The sequence below is a fragment of the Anser anser genome (assembly GCF_964211835.1).
Source record: "Anser anser genome assembly, chromosome: 6".
NCBI classification, from domain to species: domain Eukaryota; kingdom Metazoa; phylum Chordata; class Aves; order Anseriformes; family Anatidae; genus Anser; species Anser anser.
Window position 1 is genome coordinate 1,730,703 of NC_139726.1, and position 21,672 is coordinate 1,752,374.

The 21,672-nt window shown below is 48.4% G+C and overlaps 1 protein-coding gene across 8 annotated transcripts in view; it reads right to left on the bottom strand.

The window, feature by feature from the left end:
* The window catches only part of FMNL2 (formin like 2), a 125,735-nt gene that overhangs the window by 23,015 nt on the left and 81,048 nt on the right, over window positions 1–21,672 (bottom strand). For all 8 annotated transcript variants that reach the window (XM_083841100.1, XM_083841095.1, XM_083841096.1 and 5 more), the window contains exons 7-10: window positions 18,388–18,496; window positions 17,099–17,175; window positions 14,569–14,662; window positions 2,790–2,864 (exon numbers count right to left, since the gene is read on the bottom strand). In XM_083841100.1, the coding sequence (XP_083697226.1) occupies window positions 2,790–2,864; window positions 14,569–14,662; window positions 17,099–17,175; window positions 18,388–18,496 (355 nt within the window). The remainder of the gene's footprint in view (window positions 1–2,789; window positions 2,865–14,568; window positions 14,663–17,098; window positions 17,176–18,387; window positions 18,497–21,672) is intronic.

The window sequence follows — 21,672 nt, forward strand, 5'->3', positions numbered from 1 at the left end:
ACTGGAAACTGGCCAGTTCCCTGTTTCAAGGCCCAAGAATAAACCAGTGGGCAAGTGTCTGTTGCACGGTGGCCTTTGACAGCAGGTTTGGGGATGGAATGCCCATTCTCCCAACCTGAGCTAGCTTAGGAGCCATCAGGAACCACAGGGCCACAAGCTCCTGGGGTGTCTCATCCCTGCCACTCAACGTGCACCCATTTCTTACCCAAACAACCCTGCTCGCGCAGTTGGTTTTGACTCTCTGCATGGCAGAGGACTCCTTCCAGTTTCTGTGGTGAACTCTGGTTCCTCCTAGGGCCGGTGCCGGCCTTGGCCAGCTGAACACTGCTGTCCTGTCAGATCTCCCAGAGCCAAATTTCCTTATTTCAAAAGCGCTCTTGTTATACTTGCTTTGGCTCTCACAACATTAGGGCCAAATTCTCATTTCCTTTCTCAGATCCTTACATACACAACTAAGGAATTTATCAAGTCAAAGAAAATTAATCTAAGAAAGTTGCTTTTAAAATGAAGTAAGTCAATGTCAACAACAGGAACCTTCTCTAAAATACTTTTGCCTTTTTGTTGTTCTTTCCTCCCATTAGATCCACGCAATTAACTGCAGCCCCTTTGAGCTCCAGCCTCCCAGACAACTCTTGTCTTCTCCCTCTAGGGCAGCCCGAAAGCCAGGTCCTGCAGGAATAGCTCTCTGTTTATCTTCACTCCTTACGACTACTTGAATTACTCGAGCTTTAACGTTACGTCCTGGAGCCATTTCATCCCATCCTGCAGAAATGAACGACTTCTGCCTTCGTAACGCACCCTTGGCAAACGGTGCAGCCTGCAGGTCCCCGCAGCACAGCACCGCAGAGGCAGTGGGCAGGAGCTCTCTGCACAGCTCCACGTCTCAGCTCCGCACCTTGGTTCCTCGGCTCCGCACCTCTCGTACCTCTCTTGCAGCCCCGCGCCCCCTCCTCGCCCCCAGGCGCATTTCCCAGCTATTGCTCGCAGCAGCATGTGGAGCGCGTTAGGGCCAGATGGTGACAAGAACGAGCAGATCTGCCAAGTCGTTCGTCATGAGCTCTCTCCTCTAGCTCTAGGCTTGTCATATATTCAAGCCCTCAGTCAATGGAAGCAACCCAAAGGCGCAGACTTTATTAGTAGTTGGGCAAGTTCTGAAAAAACTCTATTTATCCTTTTTCAAGCAAATTTCACCACTACATTCAACCTGAGAGGACCGGGGAATGTTCTTACAGATGAAACAGGCTGCCCAGTTGGATGCTGAATATTCACAGCTCACCAGGCTCATACAGACATGCTGGCAGGTACATTCCCTGTTCCAACCTAACAATACACCATTTCTTATCTTAAATTAAGGTGAGGGATGATTGTTTCCAATAAAGGGGACAAATCCTGTAGCTCACAAGAAGGTGGCAGGCCGCAGGCTGGTGCCACTGTCTTGCTTGCAGACTGCACTACGCTGCGCTGCTCTCCTGCTCCCCAAATACAATCACCCTTCCCTGGGAGCACAGCAGAAACAACCAAGAGTTGGGTGCTCAGGACTGACAAATCTTCCTGTTAAATTACAGGCTGAACTGTACGCACATCTGAGAGTACTTAATGTATACTGTGACTAGCAACAAGTCCTTACTGGGACTGCAATAAGGAACAAGTCCAACTGTAACATGTCACAGAGTTACTGAGAGCAGCTTGCTAACTTTAGTAAAATTGCAGGGATCACTATAACACTTTTTTTTTTTTTTTAAACTATGAGAAAAAGGTCTTCCTATCTTGCTCACGCTGCTTCCTTTTGATTCTGCCATCACCTCGTGGGTGCAAACCTGGCCCTGGCCACTGTGGCTGCAAGTCACTGACACTGGGGTCTTCAAAGCCAGTAGAAAGCACCCCACCAGCTGGTTTAATGCCTAATTCCTGGCAGAAAGAGGTCTTTAACATGAAGCTCTGCACTACAATGGTATAAAGTGTCACACATGCTTCACAGCGACCCTACAAATGGCCAATATGACCAGGTGGGAAACTCCTGCTCTCCCCTCACCTACAAACAGGATCGTGTCATATTCGAGGCACTGGGCATGAGTAGTGCAAGGGAGACTGCACCAACCATATCTGAACTGCATTTGTTTCGTAATTAAAAATAGACCTTCCAACCAAAATGACCACCCACTTGCCACAGGCTTTAAAGAAATAGATACAGAAGTATTTTTTGTATCAAGTACGTAACCAGCCAGCTCATCCTTGTCACGTCCCTCTGTCTTTCACGTGCTTCCAACGTGCAAGTTGGCGTTGGCATCTGTGGGTGCCAGTAAGATCTTCCTCTCTTGCTGTTTTCTGCTGTGCTCCAGGGGAAGTGGATTTGGTGAATAATCATACACATGCACATTGAGGAACCAAAGTGGTGAAAACTACTGCTATTTTTATCTACAGATAAGGACAGACAGCAGCTGCAGTGAGTCTCTCCCACACTTCCCTGTCTGTGATTTTGAGGATGTTGGCCCATGTACAGAATATGCATCTTGATATTGCAGATGCAGCTATCCTGCCACATACAAATAGCACACGCAACCAAAGGCTACTTTCCTACTGCCATTGCTGTGGTAGAAGACATTTCTTGATGGCAAGTCAACTGAAACTAAAAAAATACGAGAGTTATACTATGCAGTTTAGAATATTAAAAAATTGCGCTGCGGTAATTTTAGGCCAAGGATCATACACATCACAACGCTGCGTGTGACAGCAGGAACAGACACAGTAAGTAGAGAAACCCAAGTCTGCTGACAATAAAGAGTGCTCACCATGAAGTCTATATTGTTGTCTTCATTTCGGAAGTGCTCCATCAGCTTCTCAAAGCGCTGTTTCTCTCCACACACCTATAAAAGAATCACCACGTGTATGTTAAACTGCAATTGGCAAGAGAGAGTATTAAAAACATTTAAAAAGCAGCTTCTATGCTTGCTCAGAATCTCTCTGTCCACGTTCCCTCTCTTGTTACAAATATTCTTCTTCATGACAAATCCAGCTGAGGATTCACAGCAACACCTGTTCTCCAATTGTAACTCTTCATAGCTCTTTTCCCCCTAAAAATTTAGGGATACCCACCGCGTGTACAAGTGTTACAACAGAGTTACGCTAGGCTATGCCACAGCAGACTTGGCCTCTCTTACAGCTCAGAATTGGTTTTCCACTGTAACATAATGTAATTAGGAAGAAGACCAAATTACAGAGAGGAAAAAAGGAAAATTATCACAGGCTAAATGAGGAGCGAAATGCATCAGCACAACGATCAGCTGCTCAGAATTACAGAGCTGTAATACAGGGGTGCTGGCAGGAAACACATCCAACTTGAGGGAGAAATAAGATCAAAGATAAAGTAGGTCTCAGTATATTGCTTAAATCTTATTACTCCCCCATAGCTTCTCTGGCTGAGTCCTCGTTTTCTCGGCAGACAAATGATCTGAGTGATTCCCAACAAACTCACAAAACACTAAACACACTGCAAAGTGAAAGGGAACGTGGAGTGGGCACCACCGCTGCCCTCCTTTTGTTCGAAGAACAAAACCCTTGGTGAGCCCATGAGGCTTCTTTCTTTCTTAACCAGACTTCAGGCAAACATCTGGGGAGTGCTGGATGCTACTGTGAGGCGGACACAAATGAATCAGCACGATTACAACCCCAGGGAGCCAGCCACTTCACAGAGCGGTAACTCCGGCAGCTACCACCGCGGCTCCTCATTCCAGATCTGAGAACATCAGCTGCTGCTTCCCTCAAGAGCCAGCTCATCATGCAGCATTTACGTGAAATTAGCCAATGAATGGTAATTAGGGTTGGTGGGAGCACTGGGTGCTTCTTTGGGAACTAAGCCCTCTGGGGCGAGGATTGCTTCTCTGGATGCATTTCTACAGTGCCTCCACAGCAGGACCACATCCCTGGCCCAGGTTTCCACCTACTCCCCCAAAGCAAATTCTTTCCAAAGTATGCATTGCTATTACTAATCCCCCCTCAGCTTTCTCTTTCTAGCTGTCTCTATCTTGCAGTATTTATCTCCACCAAGAAGGCAGACCTCGCTGAAGTCGGCGGGAGGTTTTGCACAGTTTAATGGGACCTAAACTCAGCTGATCGCTGGATTTGCAAAGCACTGCCTGTGGTGGACTGCTGGGTGCTCCTTCCCCTGCTTTCTGCTGTCTGTTAAGACCGAAGGAAATCTATTTGCAGTGCACATGACACATCTTCTGTCATTCCCATGCAAAATTGTCATAACTGGGTTATTATTCATGTATCTGTGGTCCGTACCTGACGTCAATGGGATGTCTGTCACTGGATCTCTGTACGAGGTCAGTGACAATGGTTATGACGGACTATTTGCTAACACTACCATCGATATTCATGGCCGCAGTGCCACAGCTTGCAACTAATGGGCTCGGTGCTGGCTCAGCAACCGCACGCATCTGCTAGGCAGGGTGCCGAAGGTGTACACCAGCACTGGCTAAAACGGTGTTTAAAATGCGGCGTGTTTCCAGCTAAACCTCAGACTCAGAAGAAATACTTCAGTAACAAAGCCCGCACCCTTGTGAAAAACAGACCGTGCTCGTTGGTCAGGCAAATTGTCACAATCATAAACCCAAAGGACTCGGCTCTCTGTACAGCCTGCATCATGGAAGGGGTTTCAAAGCACTCAACACTCTTACGTGGGCTGCTCCCCCCTGCCTGTAAAACACACATTAAGGCCCAAGATACAGTGAAACGGAGCTGAGACAGACCCACTTGGATGCAGCAAGTCTTGCTGTGCTGTCTGGCCCGCAGCTGTGCAGTGGGAGAAGGATGCAAGACCTGTCTCTGCTTAGCAGAGCAGGGCCCTGGGACATGAAAAGGACAGGCGGGTTTGGAGAGACACCGGTCATTCAGCTTCAGGCTTTAAATCTTCCGTCTAACTCCAGGGTTTTCTTCATGGGTAATCTTCTTGAAGCCTTCCAGGAATCATCTTTCGCCAGGAGATCAAAGCCCAAACACTGTATACAGAGTTAGGGCAGCTCCAAAATGTTTCTAACCAAAACCGAGGGCAAACGAGTGAGTTCCTGCTCCTGCCCCGCAACACACTGCGGGGTGGTGGCACAAGAGCTGGCCTCACTTAGGAGACTTAGGCTCTGCAAAGTCACCAGATGCCCAAACTCAACTCCAAAATGGCCAGAAGCGCCCTTGGGAAGATACAGAGACAGATACAGAGCTCATCGTGAGCATCTGGCTGAACAAGTGTGCATTTAAAAGCAAAAGCTCAAATGAGTGCTCTCCGGCAGGGACCAGAGCATCTCTGTATTACTCTCTGCGCGCAGAACCAGGAATGGTTTCTGCGCAAAGAAGCTCAGCTTCAGTGAGCATGCAGCAACCTGACCTTCCTCAGGGACTCACTGTGAGCACCCTGCCAGGCACACTTTTACCGAGGGCCGTCAGACTCACTCCCTGCTGCCCGGGAAGAGGCCGGCCGCTGCTGCTTCGTGCACGCCTCCCTGGGCCACGTATGCTCCCAGGCAGAAGCAGCACGCCCTTCAGGAGGAGAAGGGATGAGTCGCTGCAAAGAGACTCATTTCCCCCAGGAAGAGCCAAACCCAGGATCTGGCAGGGCTTCAGGGACCCACTTGCACTGTAAAGATCAAAGGCAGCAGCTGCCCGCCGATGCAGTTTGATTTCAGAGGCATACACTGGGCCTGATCCAATTCCCTCTCAAACCAAACCCGAAGAAGCCTCTCCTTGATTTGCGCCACAGGCTGCTTAGCTGTGCTCATCCCTGCATGATTATCCAAGCCATTTTTTTCCTGCTATAGTAACTGGCATGGTATTTCAATTCAACCAACAGCAAGTCCTTCCTACACTCTTCGTACTCTCCCTTTACCACAAAACAGTTGGAGTCAATACAACAAAAGAAAAAATAGGTTCGTCTCAAGTTAGAGCTCTTTAAACAATTACACCTCTCCTGTAGCCACTTCGGACAAAATGGAGAGGACTTAAGATCATGTACTATGGAAATAAACATGACAATGGCACATAGGATCACTCAACAAGACAAGCCAGAAGGACTGATTTCTGGGAAATCTAATGTAAACCGTTCCACATGGATGAGAAAAGCTGACATAAACAACCACCAGCCATTTAGCGTTGACTAATTAAGTCAGGGAGCAACTTGACGTGACAGAAGCCCGGCAGACAATTGCCAATCATGGGAATCCAGCAGCCCCGGCTGGCTGGATTCGGCAGCTGATAGCAACAGGAAAAGCACCAACAACCTGTGGCTTTCAGCGGCTGCTTGCAGATATTTCACACTATCATCAGATGAGTCAGTGCTGGGAACATGTGTGCTTCAAGAGAGACAGTGAGCTGACTTTCACGAAATGATATAATTTATCCTGGAAGATTAAAGAGAGCGAAACTGTAGATGAAGCCTACAGCCTGAAGATTGGCCGAAATCCAAGGCGAATGCTGAAATCAAATCCCACCGCATAAAACCATATGTTGCCATTTATATTTGAATAAATTTCCAAGGTCTGTCATTTGCATTGGAAGTACGGCTGGGACTAAGAAAGACCAATCTTTCTTTTATTAGCATCATTCTATGTATGAAGAAAGATTAAATGGGTTACCGCAGCTATAATAAGCCTCTGTCTCTACTTAGGTTGTGAAAAAATCTTTTTAGGTTGCGTTAAGCCCACGTCGTTCTGGAAGAACAATGTGGCTTTATGGAGAGCCACCCACGAAGGGTCCTTTCTCTGGAAGGGCTCTGGGTGCTAACGAGGTAAGCCCTTTGCGGACGCATTACAAAGGTACAAAGCAGCGCTGTAAGGAAGCAAAAGGATCTGTTATGAAAAATGTTGTGACAATTGCATCCGTATCCACCTGGCAGTGCTGTCAGGTCGCGCAGTTCGCATCTAGACCACCCAGGAGCAAAGTTCAAAGGCGGCAGCGCTCGCGCTGCTCCCGCTCACGTGGCCTTTGGAGAAAGGCAGCCGGGGCAGACAGCACACGGCAACAGCGCTATTTTGAAAAAAGGGCCACGTTTTCATACGCAGTGTCAGACAAAGTGAAAACCCAGGCTGACTGAAGCACATCATCCTCCTGCCCCGGGTAATTATCTAACGACACAAAGCATCACCTGGGGAACCGAGCTTGCGACCAAACCTCACCACCAGCCAACGCAGCAAGCTCCGTATGGAGATGGCAGGGAGCGCACGCTGTATTTTCAGGCTTTCAAGCTGCAGTTTTGTTGGCCAACAGTGCAAATCGCACACTACGAGCCACAGCTGCCAGACCTCTATCTCCTCCGCATCTGGAGGACCGATGCTCGCACGCCTGAGACACGGAGCCCATGCAGCCCAGGAGCTGCCTGCTGCAGCCGCCCCAGCGCGAGTCACTTGTTACTGAAGGGCTAAATTTGAAACACACAAACCTTAGCAGAGGCTTTGCAACGCAGCACCATTATCTGTCAGTGCGAGTGTTCAAGTGACCATCTAACCATGTGGTGCCCAAAGGTTATTTTAAGCTGCTCCCTGCTCCTTCCACAACCCTCTGAGAGCAGTAAGAGCGACTGATCTCATGCAAGGAGCATCATTGCAGGGCATACATGCACTGTGCACGTGAACACAGCCCATACTGGGTGCGGTGTTATAAACAGCCTGATGTATATGCAACCCAAAAATTCATGCGACCCTTTGTAAACCTTTCCTCCTGTCTGTGCTCCTTTGTCCCGGCGGCACAATGCTTGCTTTCTCTCCCCCACAACAGCCCACTGTGGTCAGCAGATCCCACCACGGGCAAGCAGCGCTCAACAGGAACACTTTGTTTTGACTGATCATGCTGACATTTTTGCAGTTCGCTGAAGAACAAAAAATCAATTTTCTCATAAGTTACTGGTTAAGTAAACAGTTACTTAATACTTACTAGGTTAAAATACCTCTTACTTCTCTACCAGCAGGGTTAAGGCTCCCTGAAAATACTGCTGCAGTAGAAAAGACAACAAATGTATTTACATTTTCCAGCAGTTGCAAACTGTTTCTTCTAGCACTGAGTTATTATAATGGCCTGTAAGAATAACCCGGCTCTGCTGTTTTCAGTGCTGTCACTCATTATTCAAATAGAGAAATCTGACCCTGAATTCAGTATTGTGAAAAGTTAGGGCTGAACAATATTGTCTCACTTCGCTGGAGTGAAAACCGAGGGAGGTAAACAAAGAGGTTCATTTGCCATGCCTCGGCTTTCCAGCTCGCTGCACAGCAATCCAAATGAATCCTGCCATTATACGCCCGGCATCGCCGTCGTGAGTAGACGATGTGCGATGGGACTGCAGTTCTGCTCACCTGTCAGATACAGCAGAGCAGCGAACAAATAAGTCAATTAAACTGGTGTTAAACCAGAGGAAATGCCAGCGTCCCAGACCGTGCTCCTTCCTCACCCGCGGGCCTGCAGGGAGCTATGCTGACTCTTCTCGGCCGAGCAGACAGGAGAGTTCAGACGCTGGGATAACCACAAAATGAGGAGCTTCCCAAAAGTTTCCTGGATTATCTGAATTCCAAGTGTATTTTTGGCATTTCCTCTTGTCTTAGAGCAAAATGAGGTGGTCTTCTGAGAAATATGGTTCATCTTAGAAAAAGCACCTCTATTCTTTTTTTATTTTAAAACTCTAAAATTATTTCCCATATGGAGAAGCACACAAGCATCCACTCACCTTACTGAATTCAATTATTTTGGTATATGCTTATATAATAAGCAACTTAACTGCTTCGCTGGGTTAGAGCCAAAGTCGGGAAGTGTTTCCTGCAGAGAGCCAGGATTATTTCTGGCTGGCTTTCTGTCTCGCAACAGATCGCAGTCAATTCTTCTGCCTCCTCGGTTTGGTTTAAAACTACAATTATGCTTATTAAAAAAAAAAAAAAAAGAGAGTGGTAGAGCCCTCTGGTCTTTTCTCAGAAATACTTAGCTGTTATTTAAGTAAAGCCTATGTTCAAAATGGAGATTAACAAAAAGCTGAATAAGGATCTAAGATTTTGCTCCTTAAAATGTTAGTTCAGAATGCTGCAAAGTATATCCAAAAAGTGAAAAACGGCCTTTTTCAGATCTTCACAAAAGCTGAAGAAATTAGTATTTGCAAAAAAAAAAAAAAGTCTTTGTAACTGTTTTCACTGTGCAACACATCAGAGCTGTTGGGTTTGGACTTTTTTCAACAAGTAAACTTACTGAAGTTGTTCACTTACTGGCTACTACACTTTTGGTAAATAAAAAGCTTATGAAGAATGCAAATTAAACAGCTAATTAGAAATGCTGCAAAAAAAAAAAAAAAGATAAAAAAGAAGCAAGGCCAAGATGAGCTGGAAAACAGCTTTTTGCATTCATAGCCTCAACGAGTTTTTATTTAGTTCTGCTTAACGAGAACTTTTTTGTTGGTTCTATTTCTGGCCAATCTCACCAGATTTCTCCACCAGCCTGCTCTGCAAGCACAAGGTCCTTCAACCTAGCCCAACAGGCAAAGGTGTATATCTTTATATATGCACATATATGTGTATGTATGTATATAAATACAGATATGTACCGGGCAAAGCGTTATGGGACCTCTGCTGGGAGTGCACAACCTTCCAAAATTGCACGGTGGAGCAGCAGCAGCCCACACCCCAGCTCAGGACCGGCCCTGAGGATCCCGAGCCGTGGTTGCCATCTGGGCACCGCCACGTACAAGTGCAGTGAGCCCAGCAAAGGCACGGTGCCCAGGCCGGCAGCTCCCTCCCGCAGGGCTGCAGCTGCCCGCAGCCAGCCCCTGAGCCTGCCTGTCTTGTCAGCAGAGGGGATGCCCGGAGGTGATCCCCCATCGGCAGCAGGCTCCCATCGTGCTCGCCTCACACCACCTGGGAGCAGACAGACAGGAGCTGCCCCCTGTTCAAAGATGTTCCGGTCTTCGGCAGGATACCAGCCAGGTCAGCTGGGAGAGCAGACGCTTCTCAGCAAGCTGCAGGCTTGGTTCTTCTCCCGTTCTCTGTCTCAGCCCTGTACAACATTCAGCTTCCCACTAGCACCAAGTGCAGCAGAACGTTTCCTGCGCACCCGCCCTCAGCACAGAGGCATGCGAGCGCTACCTGCTCACTGGCGCCTTTTTATTACACTTAAGCGACCTTCTCAGGTTGCAGAACCCCGTCAACACACAAGCGTCCTCCCTGCAGAAGGCAGCAGTGGACAACGCTGATTACGGCCCGGTGTCGAGAAGATGCCACAGCGCAGGGACACTTTGACTGACGCTCGCTTTGTGCCCCGAGCGGGTGGCGGGTGGCTGCTGCGGCGGCAGCAGCACAGCCTCCAAGTCACGTCCGTGCAAAGCGAGTGTGAGTGCGTGAGAAGCCGCACACGTGCACCGTGTTGGCTCCCACGGCCCCTGACGGCCACGCGCAGACTCACCAGGACAACGAGGTGCCCAAACCCAGCGCTCCGCCGCCTCTGCGAACCCAGAGCAGCATGCCCGCTTCAGGAAGCAGTGTGCCATGAAATAATAGGAAAACAAAGGGTTTACTGTTGGCAGCAAAAGACAGCAGCTTAATTCTCTGTGCACCCACACATACAATCACACTATTAAAATGAATCGACTACTCTGAAGAAGCATTAGGAAAATATATCTTGTTTTCCAATGGTGCACTCCGCCTGCTTCAATGTAAAGGGGGCACAGGCTCCCAGCATCTGGTCTGTGACCCCCGCAGCTCCTACAGAGTTGTCTTGAGGCTAACTTTACTCTCATTTTCTCCCCCTGGCATTCTGTTAAAGTGCATTTGCTCATCCTGTAACACAAATCCCAGGCAACTCGGATAAAACCGTGTAGCCAGTTCTCACAAATCCATGGAAACAAGCACAAAGGACCTGGGAATATTGCTAAGGAAGCCCGGTTGCAAGTGGGTAAATGCAGGGGTCGGGGCAGCGCTGAATAGCTCGTCCAGCCAAGGCTGCCATTCCCCCTTTCAAACAGCATTTTCCTTCAGCGCGAGATGCTGGGAATAAGCGGTGGCTGCAAACAGAACCGGCAAAGGGCCAGAAACTATCAGACAGATAAGGAGACAGCAAACGCCCCTGGCTATCCACGTGGGTTTCGTGTGGCACAGGAACTCCCCGTTATTTCCCCTAAGTGCAGCAGGATTCAGCCAAGCATCCTACAGAAAAAGGAAGCTTTGCACACGCAGAGCGCGAGTGGCCCCGAGCACACCCGGTGCCACTTTCTGTACGTAAAGACAAAGCTCGTTTTAACTTTCTTTCCCGTTTGCCCCAGCTGAGACCTCATAAAAAGGGATGAGCTACATTTGGCCTGGAAACTGGGAACAATTCACCCAGCGCCTGCGCTGGCCTGGCAGGAGGGACCAAAGGCAGGAGGTGCCCTCGGAGGCTGGAGGTCGCTGTCCTGCCGCTAGGGAACAGCTCCCAAAGCACGGAGCAGGCTGCAGGAAGCACCACGAGATCAGCCTTCGCCATCCCCTGCTTATCCTCAGCGTGCAAGCTCCTGTCAACACGGCAGAGAACACAAAGGGGAAACACAAAGACAGATGAGAAGCTAACACTGACGTCTCCCTGAAAACAACTAATTTGTTCCGTGCCATACGGACAAGGACTGCACTGTAACTGCCTCCTGCCTTCAGGCAGAACAAGGAGAAGGTATTCAACAGCTCTGTCACCTGCTGCATTGAAGCAGGGGCTCGCCTTTCCCAAAATCAGTGTGACTGTGCAAAGCCTGGCTTCCTCACCTTGCACAAAACCCTGCCTCTCCGTGCCCCCACCCCACGCTGCCCCTTCCCTCCCTGCTCTCTGTTTCCCGGCAGTAACAGCAGTCCTGGGTTTTCTCCGTTGAGTTCTGCTATGTTCAGTTCCTTCGCCAGCTCCTAGGCTGCTGCACGCTCTTGGTGGCCTCAGGACATCCATGTGTTTCCATTTGCAGAAGCGACCCGCTCAACTTTATCCTAATTATTTGCTGAAAAGGCAGCACGGGGCTTTGGCTGCAACGAGCAGTGCTGAGCCCGCTGCAGGGGGAAGCGCCCTGTGCACGGGAACCAAGGATTGCAGGTGAAGTAAGCGAGCAAGAACGATTTCCAAGAGACACCTTAAGAAAACCAACTGTCCATTTGAAAATCCCGACCTCAGCCAGAAAAAGCTGGCCTGTAAAATCATTTTCAAGTGAAAAGCCATTTTCGAAAAGAATTCTTGACAAGATTCAGATCAGCTGTGGTTTTCTAGCTCATGCAAACCCTGAGAGCCAAATCCTGTTCTCATTTACATCAGAGCAAAGCTCAAAGCCTAATGAAATATTTGATGTTCACCCCGATGCAAATGAGAGCAGAATTTGGTCCGAAATATCCTGTTTTCTCTACTGACTTTATTACAGGGAGAGCATTAGACAGGAGTTCAGGTTTCTTTTGAAGTTATTTTATGGCAAGCAGATAGGGTGGCAGAGATCTCGTTCAACAAGTCTAATCTGTCCTAAATATGTATGCTGCGTCTGATGAAAGAACCACAGGGAAGCTGAGGCGGCCCTGGGATGCATACTTAGAGAAGCCACACGAATATTATTGAGCTTACAGTAATTTAAAGTGGAAGTATCCTGCTAGAAATTTAACCCTGGACGCTTTACGTGTCGGTAACTCAGAGGTTTCTCATAGACCAGCTGAATGAATTACAAGCAGAAAGGCTTGAAACCACTACCGAAAGTTGCCCAGGAGGAAACCGGAAAACAACAGTACAGAGCAAGAATAGGCAGGATAACCGGATAAACAGAACAGCTGAAGGCAGAAATCAGACAGGTAAGATTCCCCTCCTCGCACACCCGCTCCACCTGCAACACCCAGCAGGTCCACAGAACAACTGGCGTCATCAAGCACAAACAGCAGAGGAATAAATAAGTAATGGAAGACAAACTGATTGGGCTACGTAACGATTTCTGAGTGTCAGCAGGAGGAAAAAGACGACAGAAGGAAAGGAAGGAGCAAAAACTTGACTGCGGCTCTAGGAAGGAAAGGGAGCAAAAGGGACCTTGCCCATCCCTCCCTGTGACGTGCACGAGGGCCTGCTCACCGAGCCCCACACTCCATCCCAAGTGGCATTTCTGCTAGTCGTTTGCCAGACTTATCTGGGATCCCTCACGCTGTCCTCCCTAACGAGTCATGTTTCCTCTCTAACAGGGTAGTAACAAGGCACGGAGAATTTACGCCTGGAGTATTAACGCCGCACTTCCACGCATTTAGTGCTTCTCCTATTTAAAGCTCTTCTCAGATGTTACAGAAGTGTTCTCACAACAATCCCATTTGCATTCGCTTCCATCATTCCTTCGTCTCACAAAGCCACGCTGACCACCCCTTTCGTTGGTGTAACCCAAAAGTACGGCTTTCTCCACGGTCACAAAATAATCTCAGCCTGAATTTAACTTCACCCCAGGTGAAGCCTCGCCAGTGGCCGCACCATTCCCAGCAGCTCTGTTCTTAGGCAATGCACACCAAGGCTCACATTTCGGACGGGTCTGGTCTTGCGCACCCGAGGTTTCCACAAGAGGACCACACTGGAGATGACTTCAAACCTTTTGCTCCGGCTCCGTATAGCGGCAGGAACCTCAGCGCTACAGCTATGGTAGAGCTCCACGACATGCAAATGTTTACGGAGGATGTAAATCAGAGATCGGTATCTCTCTACCAGAAATAATTCCCAAAACACAAGAAGTAAAAAACCTAACAACTTGGCTCGTTGATCATCTGCATTAACCCGCTTAGAGCAATAGTGGCATTAAGCTAAAACCTGCTACATGTTTATACACAGTCCAGCTGGGACTCATCAAGTTTAACAATTTTTGAGCTGGTAAGACTAGATTCATTTTTTTCTTTGATAGTACATCCACACATATACCCAATATTCAAAATAAACTAGAATAGCAGCTTTCTTGTGCTTGATTCCCACAGCGGTAATTCTGAACATTCATACGATGTTCTCAATTCCCATTAACCACCGTATGCAAACGTGCTACTCTTGAACGTACACACATACGAATGACAGTTTTGCCCCAGTTGAGCAAACCAGAATACTTGTATTAATTTCAGCAGAGTCAGGGTTTTATCACAGAGGCTTGCTTTTGTAATTCCTTCACAAATAAAATTCTTGCTGATAGTAAAACCAGGAATTTTGCATTTCAAAGGCTTGTGTAAATTGCTCTGAAAATGGGAGCTGTAATCCACAATTCCTGGTTATTTCATCTAAGAACATACAAAAGCATTCAGAAACAGAGGAACTGGAGTAAAGCTCTCCAAATCTCCATCAGCCCTCCCTTTCAGGGGCACAGCTCAACTGACCAAAAGGTAAAGGGAGTAATTCGCAGACTGGGTTCACCTTGTTGGGATTCCACTCTTTTACAGAAAAGTGCACAAAACAATGGCACGACCACCGCTGTCTATGCAGTTCAAAGTGATTTTTGGAAAATCTACAGTTAATGGAAAATCCTCAGTCTAAGAAATTTAGATGGAAGAGAACGCTCTAGCTAACACACAGAGAGCTACAGATATGCACATCAAATCCTGATAAAGCAGAAAAACGTACCTCCTTGAAGTTATCAAACGCAGACAAAATGATTTCATGCCCTCCTCTGACGAGACAAACAGCGGCTAAGAGTTCTAAGACCAGGGCCTTTGTCCTGCGAAGAAACCAGACCGTGGCAATCAATGACAAGCATGTGCTGAGCACCTTCTACCTGTTTGCCAAGTGATGTGCAGATGCTGGGAGGAGTAGTTTGCATCCAGTAGTTTGCATTCAGTCTCTTGAAACGAGTAAACCTGCAGGATGCATAATGCTGAGCATCGCCTGATCCAGGGTATTTTGAGTCTCCGGGATCATGCGGCTCTCCCCCATTTTAATGCTTCTCAAAACATGCAAAAATTTAAATCACAAATTGTACTTGTGGAAATCCAAGCAAACCCATGGCAGAACATCAATCCGGTAAAGGCAGAGCAAGTCAGCCTTCCATAGCGGGCACTCCCAGACGCTCGCCTGCACGAACTCGGCGAGGAGGCAGTTTGGGGCACAGCAGGATCACCGCACACCGGCCAGGAGCCAGCTGCCTGCAGAGCAGCCCGCTCCCCCTCAGTCCACTTCTTGGTGAACGTGCTTTTAACTCACATCTGTATTTCCCAATACAGATCTGAATTATTCTCTGTGACAATTTGTATTATTCATAGCCCCACCAAAAAGTAAGCTGTGGCACACTGAAGTGAGTAGAGGATGCCTCAGCACATCTCTCCCCTCTTGAATCAGAAATCTGGGCAACTGATTGACAGCAGTGCTAACACAGGCATAGTAATGAGGGGGAGAAGACATCCGATTACTGAAAGAAAAGCATGCAACAGACTCACTGTAACTCCAATACAAATAATCCCCAGTACTTTCTTACAGGGTTCACATAAGGCAAAAGCACCAACCGGACTTTATGGCCAGATGAGCTATGAGCAGATATTAAAATCATGCAGACACATATGAAATTAGTCTCATGCTTAAGCACTGACTCAAACCAGATGTTACAGAAAAAGAAATACCTTTTGGCTTTCAAAGTGTCAAGGTTATCTTTGGAAACCAGATAAAATGTTCACTTTCCCGGGAAATTTTATATGGATCACTTTCAATCCTTACTCATCATTTTTTTTTCCTGCCACAAGAAGAAAACCCAAGCTCTTTCAGACAGGCTCAAGGAGTTCTCACTATGGCTTATCAGTAATATCCTCTGCAAGGGCAGGCCGTGAGCTGTGTGTGCAGGGAAAGGGCACGGAGATGAGTGTGCACAGCGTGGCCAGGAGGATGCCCAGGTCTCCAAGGCTGGCCGGAGCCCTCACCCGCCTGCTGCCTGCACATCTGCAACCGGTGTGGGGACAGGCAGAGGACAGCACCACTGTGTTGGCATCTCCTGGGCACACACAGAAGAGATGGAGACTATGACTGCTTCCTACATTCATCCTCCCCCTGGCCTGCCAGCTCTCGTGGCACTTAGCTCTGCAGTGTGGTTGGGGTCAACGCTCCAGCGCGTCTCAGAGCTGCTGCTTCCCTTTGTGCACATCTCAGCCAACCCTAAGCACTCAAAACTCAGGTTTCTTCAAAAATCATGATGGGGCTAAAACAAGAAGTAATTAGGTTTTGAACAGCATAACATTAAATTGTCTTTCTAGTGTTCTAGCCACATTTGAATGCATTTTTTTTTAAATAATCAGGAATCTAAACAACTCACCTCTTTCAAAACCAAAACCTTAAGTTGTCTCTTCATCACCTGATTTCCAGACTCAAGACACCAAAAAATGATAAAAACAATAAACTTCCCATATCCTTCCCATTACGCTGTGCCCAGGCTTGCTGACTTAAGCCTAAAGAGAAGTGTGGAAGGAAGTACCTACTTCCATCAGGACAAAATTTCAAGCGGTGCATTGCAAGGCAAGTGGACAGCCTCCGCAAAGGCGCTCTCTCCATATGGTGCTGTTTAGTTCTGTCACATCCCCAAGTTTTACCTTTCCTTGCAAACATCAGTATGTCAGATCTGGTTTCATTAGGCATGCAAGAGGTCTGCAGCTCCAGGCCTTGCTGGAAGCAGCTACCAGGGCCACCAGTGCGGGGAGAAGAGGGGACATGGCCCTGCAGCAATTAATTCCACTGTGGGATTACAAAACTGGCTGTGGTTGAAGAGACACCCAATGCTGAGGCAGGTGCTGTACAGAGGCAGGACAAGAACAAAACCCTCTCTCGAAGACATTCAAACCTGAGGACCCCTCTGACAAAGTTTATTGAAGAAAATTTAGTTTCTTAAGGAAAATCCCACGTGAAGCTGCCCATGATCAGCAGAGTTGCACTGTAGCATGGTTGAGGAGCTCAGGCAGCAAAGATACAGCTGAAGAGTCAGCAGCTTCTGAAACCAGCGGAACTACTGCTGATGGAAATTGCTCATCTATTCCCACCATAACACAGACTGAACGTGATTCAGAGTGAAGTCTGATTTTTGCTACAGGTTTGCGCATAAACATATCCATGAAAACCCCTTTCCATGTACTCTTTACTTACCTACTTCTTAAATTCTCTGATAGCAAGCACAGCCTACCTGGGATTCTTGTTGTTCAAACTTAGTGCAATTTCATTGACAGCATGTGGATGCGACATGACCATATTGAATCCGTACTGAAAAGAGAAGGGGAAAATATCGTCTCAGCTTTGAAACTGAAGTTATTATTTTTAAAACCCAACAAATTACGTATCTCTGACCAGATCTGGCAGTCTTTCACAACGCTGTAAGCCAAATAAAACACTGCTGAGTTTTATCAAGTCAGTCAGCACATTTCCATCTCACACCGTGACTAACAACGACTCTGTCACCACACGTTGGAGGTACTCGGTTTGGCCACGGCAGCCAACAAAAAGGGGTCCAAGAGCTGCTCCTGCAGCACTGACAACCCCTCTGCCTGTTCTTCCCCCCCCCGACGCTTTTTATTTCTGACAGTCCAGTGTGCCATTTACTCTCCAAAGGGGGATTTGCAGTTCAGCTGCCAAAATCACTTCTCCAACACGCATGCTGCCACAGAGCAACCGCTGCACGCAGCTACTGCGCGAGTACTGCGGGGTCTGCTCTCCAAAAAAAAAAAAAAAAGAATTGCTTTGGAAAATGCGGTATCAGTTAGTACCACAACTGCACCATTGCTTGCATCCTTCCCGTTAGAAGAAAGAAATCCTGTAGCTCCCAGGGAGCTGCCATCGCCACGAGCCCAGCTCACACACCTAGCAGTGTTAGAAGTACCTCTTAAGACCACACGACTTGTAATAAAGGTTACCTATCACCTAGCTGTCAGCTGTTACTGTTTGAGCGACAAATCCAAAGCACCCGAAGATACCCGGGCATGCCATATGAACACAGCATCCCACTGAAGACAAAAGAAGCTCATGGAAATAAGATTAGCTTTGGTCCAGCTCATTCTTTGACTTGCAGTTACTACAACAGCCTTGCACGTGACTGGCACACAAGCACATGACTAAGGGAAATCTTGTATTTTCCATCAGTGTCTAACTTTAACTCTTCTAAAAATTCTCTTGTTAATACTAAATTCCGAGACAAACTGTAATTTCATCCGTGCAGATATAAGTCTAATGAGTTAGTGCAAAGGAGGTCCACCAAACAGGACCTGGCCCACCACGCGTGTGCTCTTATCTGTGTGCCTTCACGTGTGCCAGCTGTGCGGGTGGACAAGGGCTGTGTTATACGCAGCTTCCCAGCTACGCTGTCTAAGAATGAATAAGCCTTTAAACCTTCCCATCAGTTTTACCTTAATCTTTCACCACTAACCTTTCCCTCCCAGCAACAACAAGTGATGTGGTCCAAAAGAATGAAAAGGGAAATACCTGGTAGTTCATTATGGCCCGTAAACACATGATGCAGACGTGAACATCGTCTTTTTTACTCACTAATCTGGAATTTTTTAGCGTTCTTCGGCTTGGCAAGGTATTGTACCTGCAAACAAAAACAGCTTTCATCAGTCACAGGACTATTGTAGGTGGCCAGAAGAAAGGAACGGAAACATTCCTCCACTTGGTGAAAACGCACACATTTTTCAGTTCTGCAGAGCACGCAGCCATCTGACAACACGCATGCAAATCAAGCAGAAAGAAGGCCAGGGGCTGTTGATTTAGCAGCACAGGAAGCCCAGACACAAGGCTAACGGGCCCTGAAGGAACTGAGCAGCGCCAGGTACCAACGGGAGCAGAGGGAGCAGGACCTGCCAGCTCTCAGCCACAGCTCTACCACAGCAGAGGTATCCCGTATTTCTTCTGTATATGCTCTGCTGGTGCAGACACAGACTTTTAATGAAAGCGAACAGTTGTAGGCATCAGCAAACGTATTAATTTCGGTTGCATTTCGTTTAAGAATGGTGCCTCTCTTCTACTCTGCAGCTGAGCTTTCTGAAAGCCCTCCAAACTATCCGAGGAAAATACAGCCTTTAGGAACTTTCCGCAGCACAGAGGCATTAATTATTTTAATTGTAACCCCTAACTGGTAAATCAACCTTGAATTCTATTAAATAAGTGCATGGAATAAACACAAAGGGAAACCTTTCAATCTGTCATTTCTATGGCACGGTAAATGAAAACCACATTTCAGCTCTTCCTGAGATACTGCTTATTTTCTTTAAGGCAAAACATGCTTTGGGAGCTGAGCGCAGGAAACTGGAGACAAGGAGACGGCTGACACGTGAAATACATATATGTTCTTGCAGTCACACACAGCACTGAATAAACAACGAGATTAGGGCTATGGTCCAGAAACCCTTCTGACAGCAATGCACTAATAACAATATATAATTGTATGTATATTATATATATATATATAATGGGTGTTGAAGCGGAGCAGGAGCAAAGTGACGGTGCCCAAGGCTTGTCCCATGTGTCCCCAGCCGCAGCCCAGTGGCCTGGAGGGGCAAGGTGGCACCAAAACAGCCCGGCCACTGCGGTCACGGAGCAGGAAGGGCATCAGCTGGCAGGCTGTGAGGCTGGCAAAACCCCCCAGGCGGTCACAGCGATCATTCTGCATTTCAAACTATCGCACTCAGGCCTGAAAGCTGAGGAAGAAAGCAAAAAAATCTGCTGAAAGAAAGGCAGAAAGGAAAACACCGTGACGCACACGCAATTAAGAGGTTTGTGAATTCTGACGTCTGTTATGCTAAGAGCAGCCCCGCTGGGGGAGGAAAATGAAATTTGTAGATGAAACTTGGCTGCTGGAGCAAACACGGCCAGTAGCAAGAGCAAGGCTACCTCACACAACTGCGGCTAGCCTCACCCTTGCCAATGCCACCTCTGCAGCCTGGACAACGTTCACGGGAGGGCTCTTCTTGTGTTTGATATGTGAAAATAACGCAGCGGGAAAAGCTTCCGGACTGTGGCATCCCGAGCCGTGACTAAGTGCTGAACCTCAGTTTAGACGAACCGATATTGGTACCCAGCGGTGGCTCACAGCACAGCTGCAAACACCCTCGGAAGCAGGGCGAGCAGCGAGCTACGACGGGGACAGCTTCCAGAGAGAGGTCGGGCTTTTCTGCCTGGAAGGGCCAAGAGAGAACTGCATCAGCGCGGGCGAGGGCGAGTGGCGGGGAGGGAGTGACGGGAACGAGCCCTCGATATTTCCTGTAACGCGGGAGCTGCGTGCCATCAAACACAGCGGGTGACGGGCTGAAAGCAGACCTGCTTGCTCTAAAGGCACTCTGCACAGCGCTCGGAGAAGCAGGGCTCATCAGCACCACTGCTCCAAAAGCTCTCACACAGATTCACAAAGGAAAAACCCATCGAGAACCGCTAAACCCGGGATGGGATGACAGATAACCATCCTTGTATTAGGGTGGTTAAATCTAGACTGCTGGAGGCAATCTAGACTACCAGGAGGCACATCCCAGGGCGGCTGGTACACCCTGCACGGAGCACTGCCCCCAGCCAGCACCTGGAAGGCACCTGATACGGCTTCAGAGCGAGCACCCCGCTGCTTTCCTCTCACCTTTTCTTTCCTTGCCACATTTTGAGCACATTTGGGAGACTGCCCTCTGCACTGCCCACACTACTGCGTACCTCCTTGTCTAATTCACGCTACTCGTTTTGTTTAAAAAGAGGTGTGGCTTTTACAATCAACGATTAACCTCACTGTTAATAACGGTAAAGAATACTCATAAATACACGAACAAGTAGGAACAGAGTACGGGAGAGGAGCTCCAGCGCGGTGCGCAGCCGCTGTGCCCGGGCTGCAGCAGTGCCTGCGCTCTGCTTTCATTTCCCAGGAGCGCCGAGATGAAAGAAACCCCAAAATTCAAAGCAGAATTCAGTCAAACGGCTTTTTTTCTTTTTTTTTCCATATATATGAATGCATAAATCAGCTGACGGGCACTCCAGAACGATCTCAGGCCTGCAGGAAACCTGACCCAGTTCTGCCGAGCCACGGGGAGCGTTCGGCGCGCTCGGAGCAAGTTTTGGGGAGCGGACCCCGACAGGGAGCGCAGGGGAGGCAGAAAGCCCAGAAAACAGGACGAGCACAGGCAAGACGTGGGCAGCTTCACATTTGGTAAGCAAAACTCCGCCGGCTCCAGTTTTAACCTGTTGTTCATTCCCTGCTCTGTCAGGGAAGGCACCGCGGGGCCGCCCGGCTCACTCCAAGCTGCCAGCAGGACGTTTATCGGGCTCCGCGCCTCGCCCTGGGTGCCTGGGCACCTTGTCTGCCGCTCGTGGTGGCACCACGGACGGGCGAGGAGCCCCAGCTGTGTGCTGCAGGGCTCCACGGCCGTGCCACCAGCCCCACCGACAGCTCCTGCGCTCTCACACCTCCCGGCCCTTCCCTCCGGTCAGCCCCGGCAACAAAACGCTTTCCCAGAAGCGACGGGGAAAAACCTAGGGCACCTCTTTTCCCTCCAAAGTGCTGGGGTATTCCCTTCAACCCACACACCGAAAGTATGCGCGGAAGTAATGCAGACGAAATTACACCTTTCCTCTGAGGAGCCTGGGACGGGCAGAGCCACGCACCCAGCTTCAGGTGGCAATCCGTGACCTGCCTGGAAAACGGCAGACGTAAATACACAGCTTTTTCTGTGCTTACCTAGGCCATACATTTGCCCTGAACAGCAGGAAAAGGAGTGCATCCCTTCCTGCGACAAA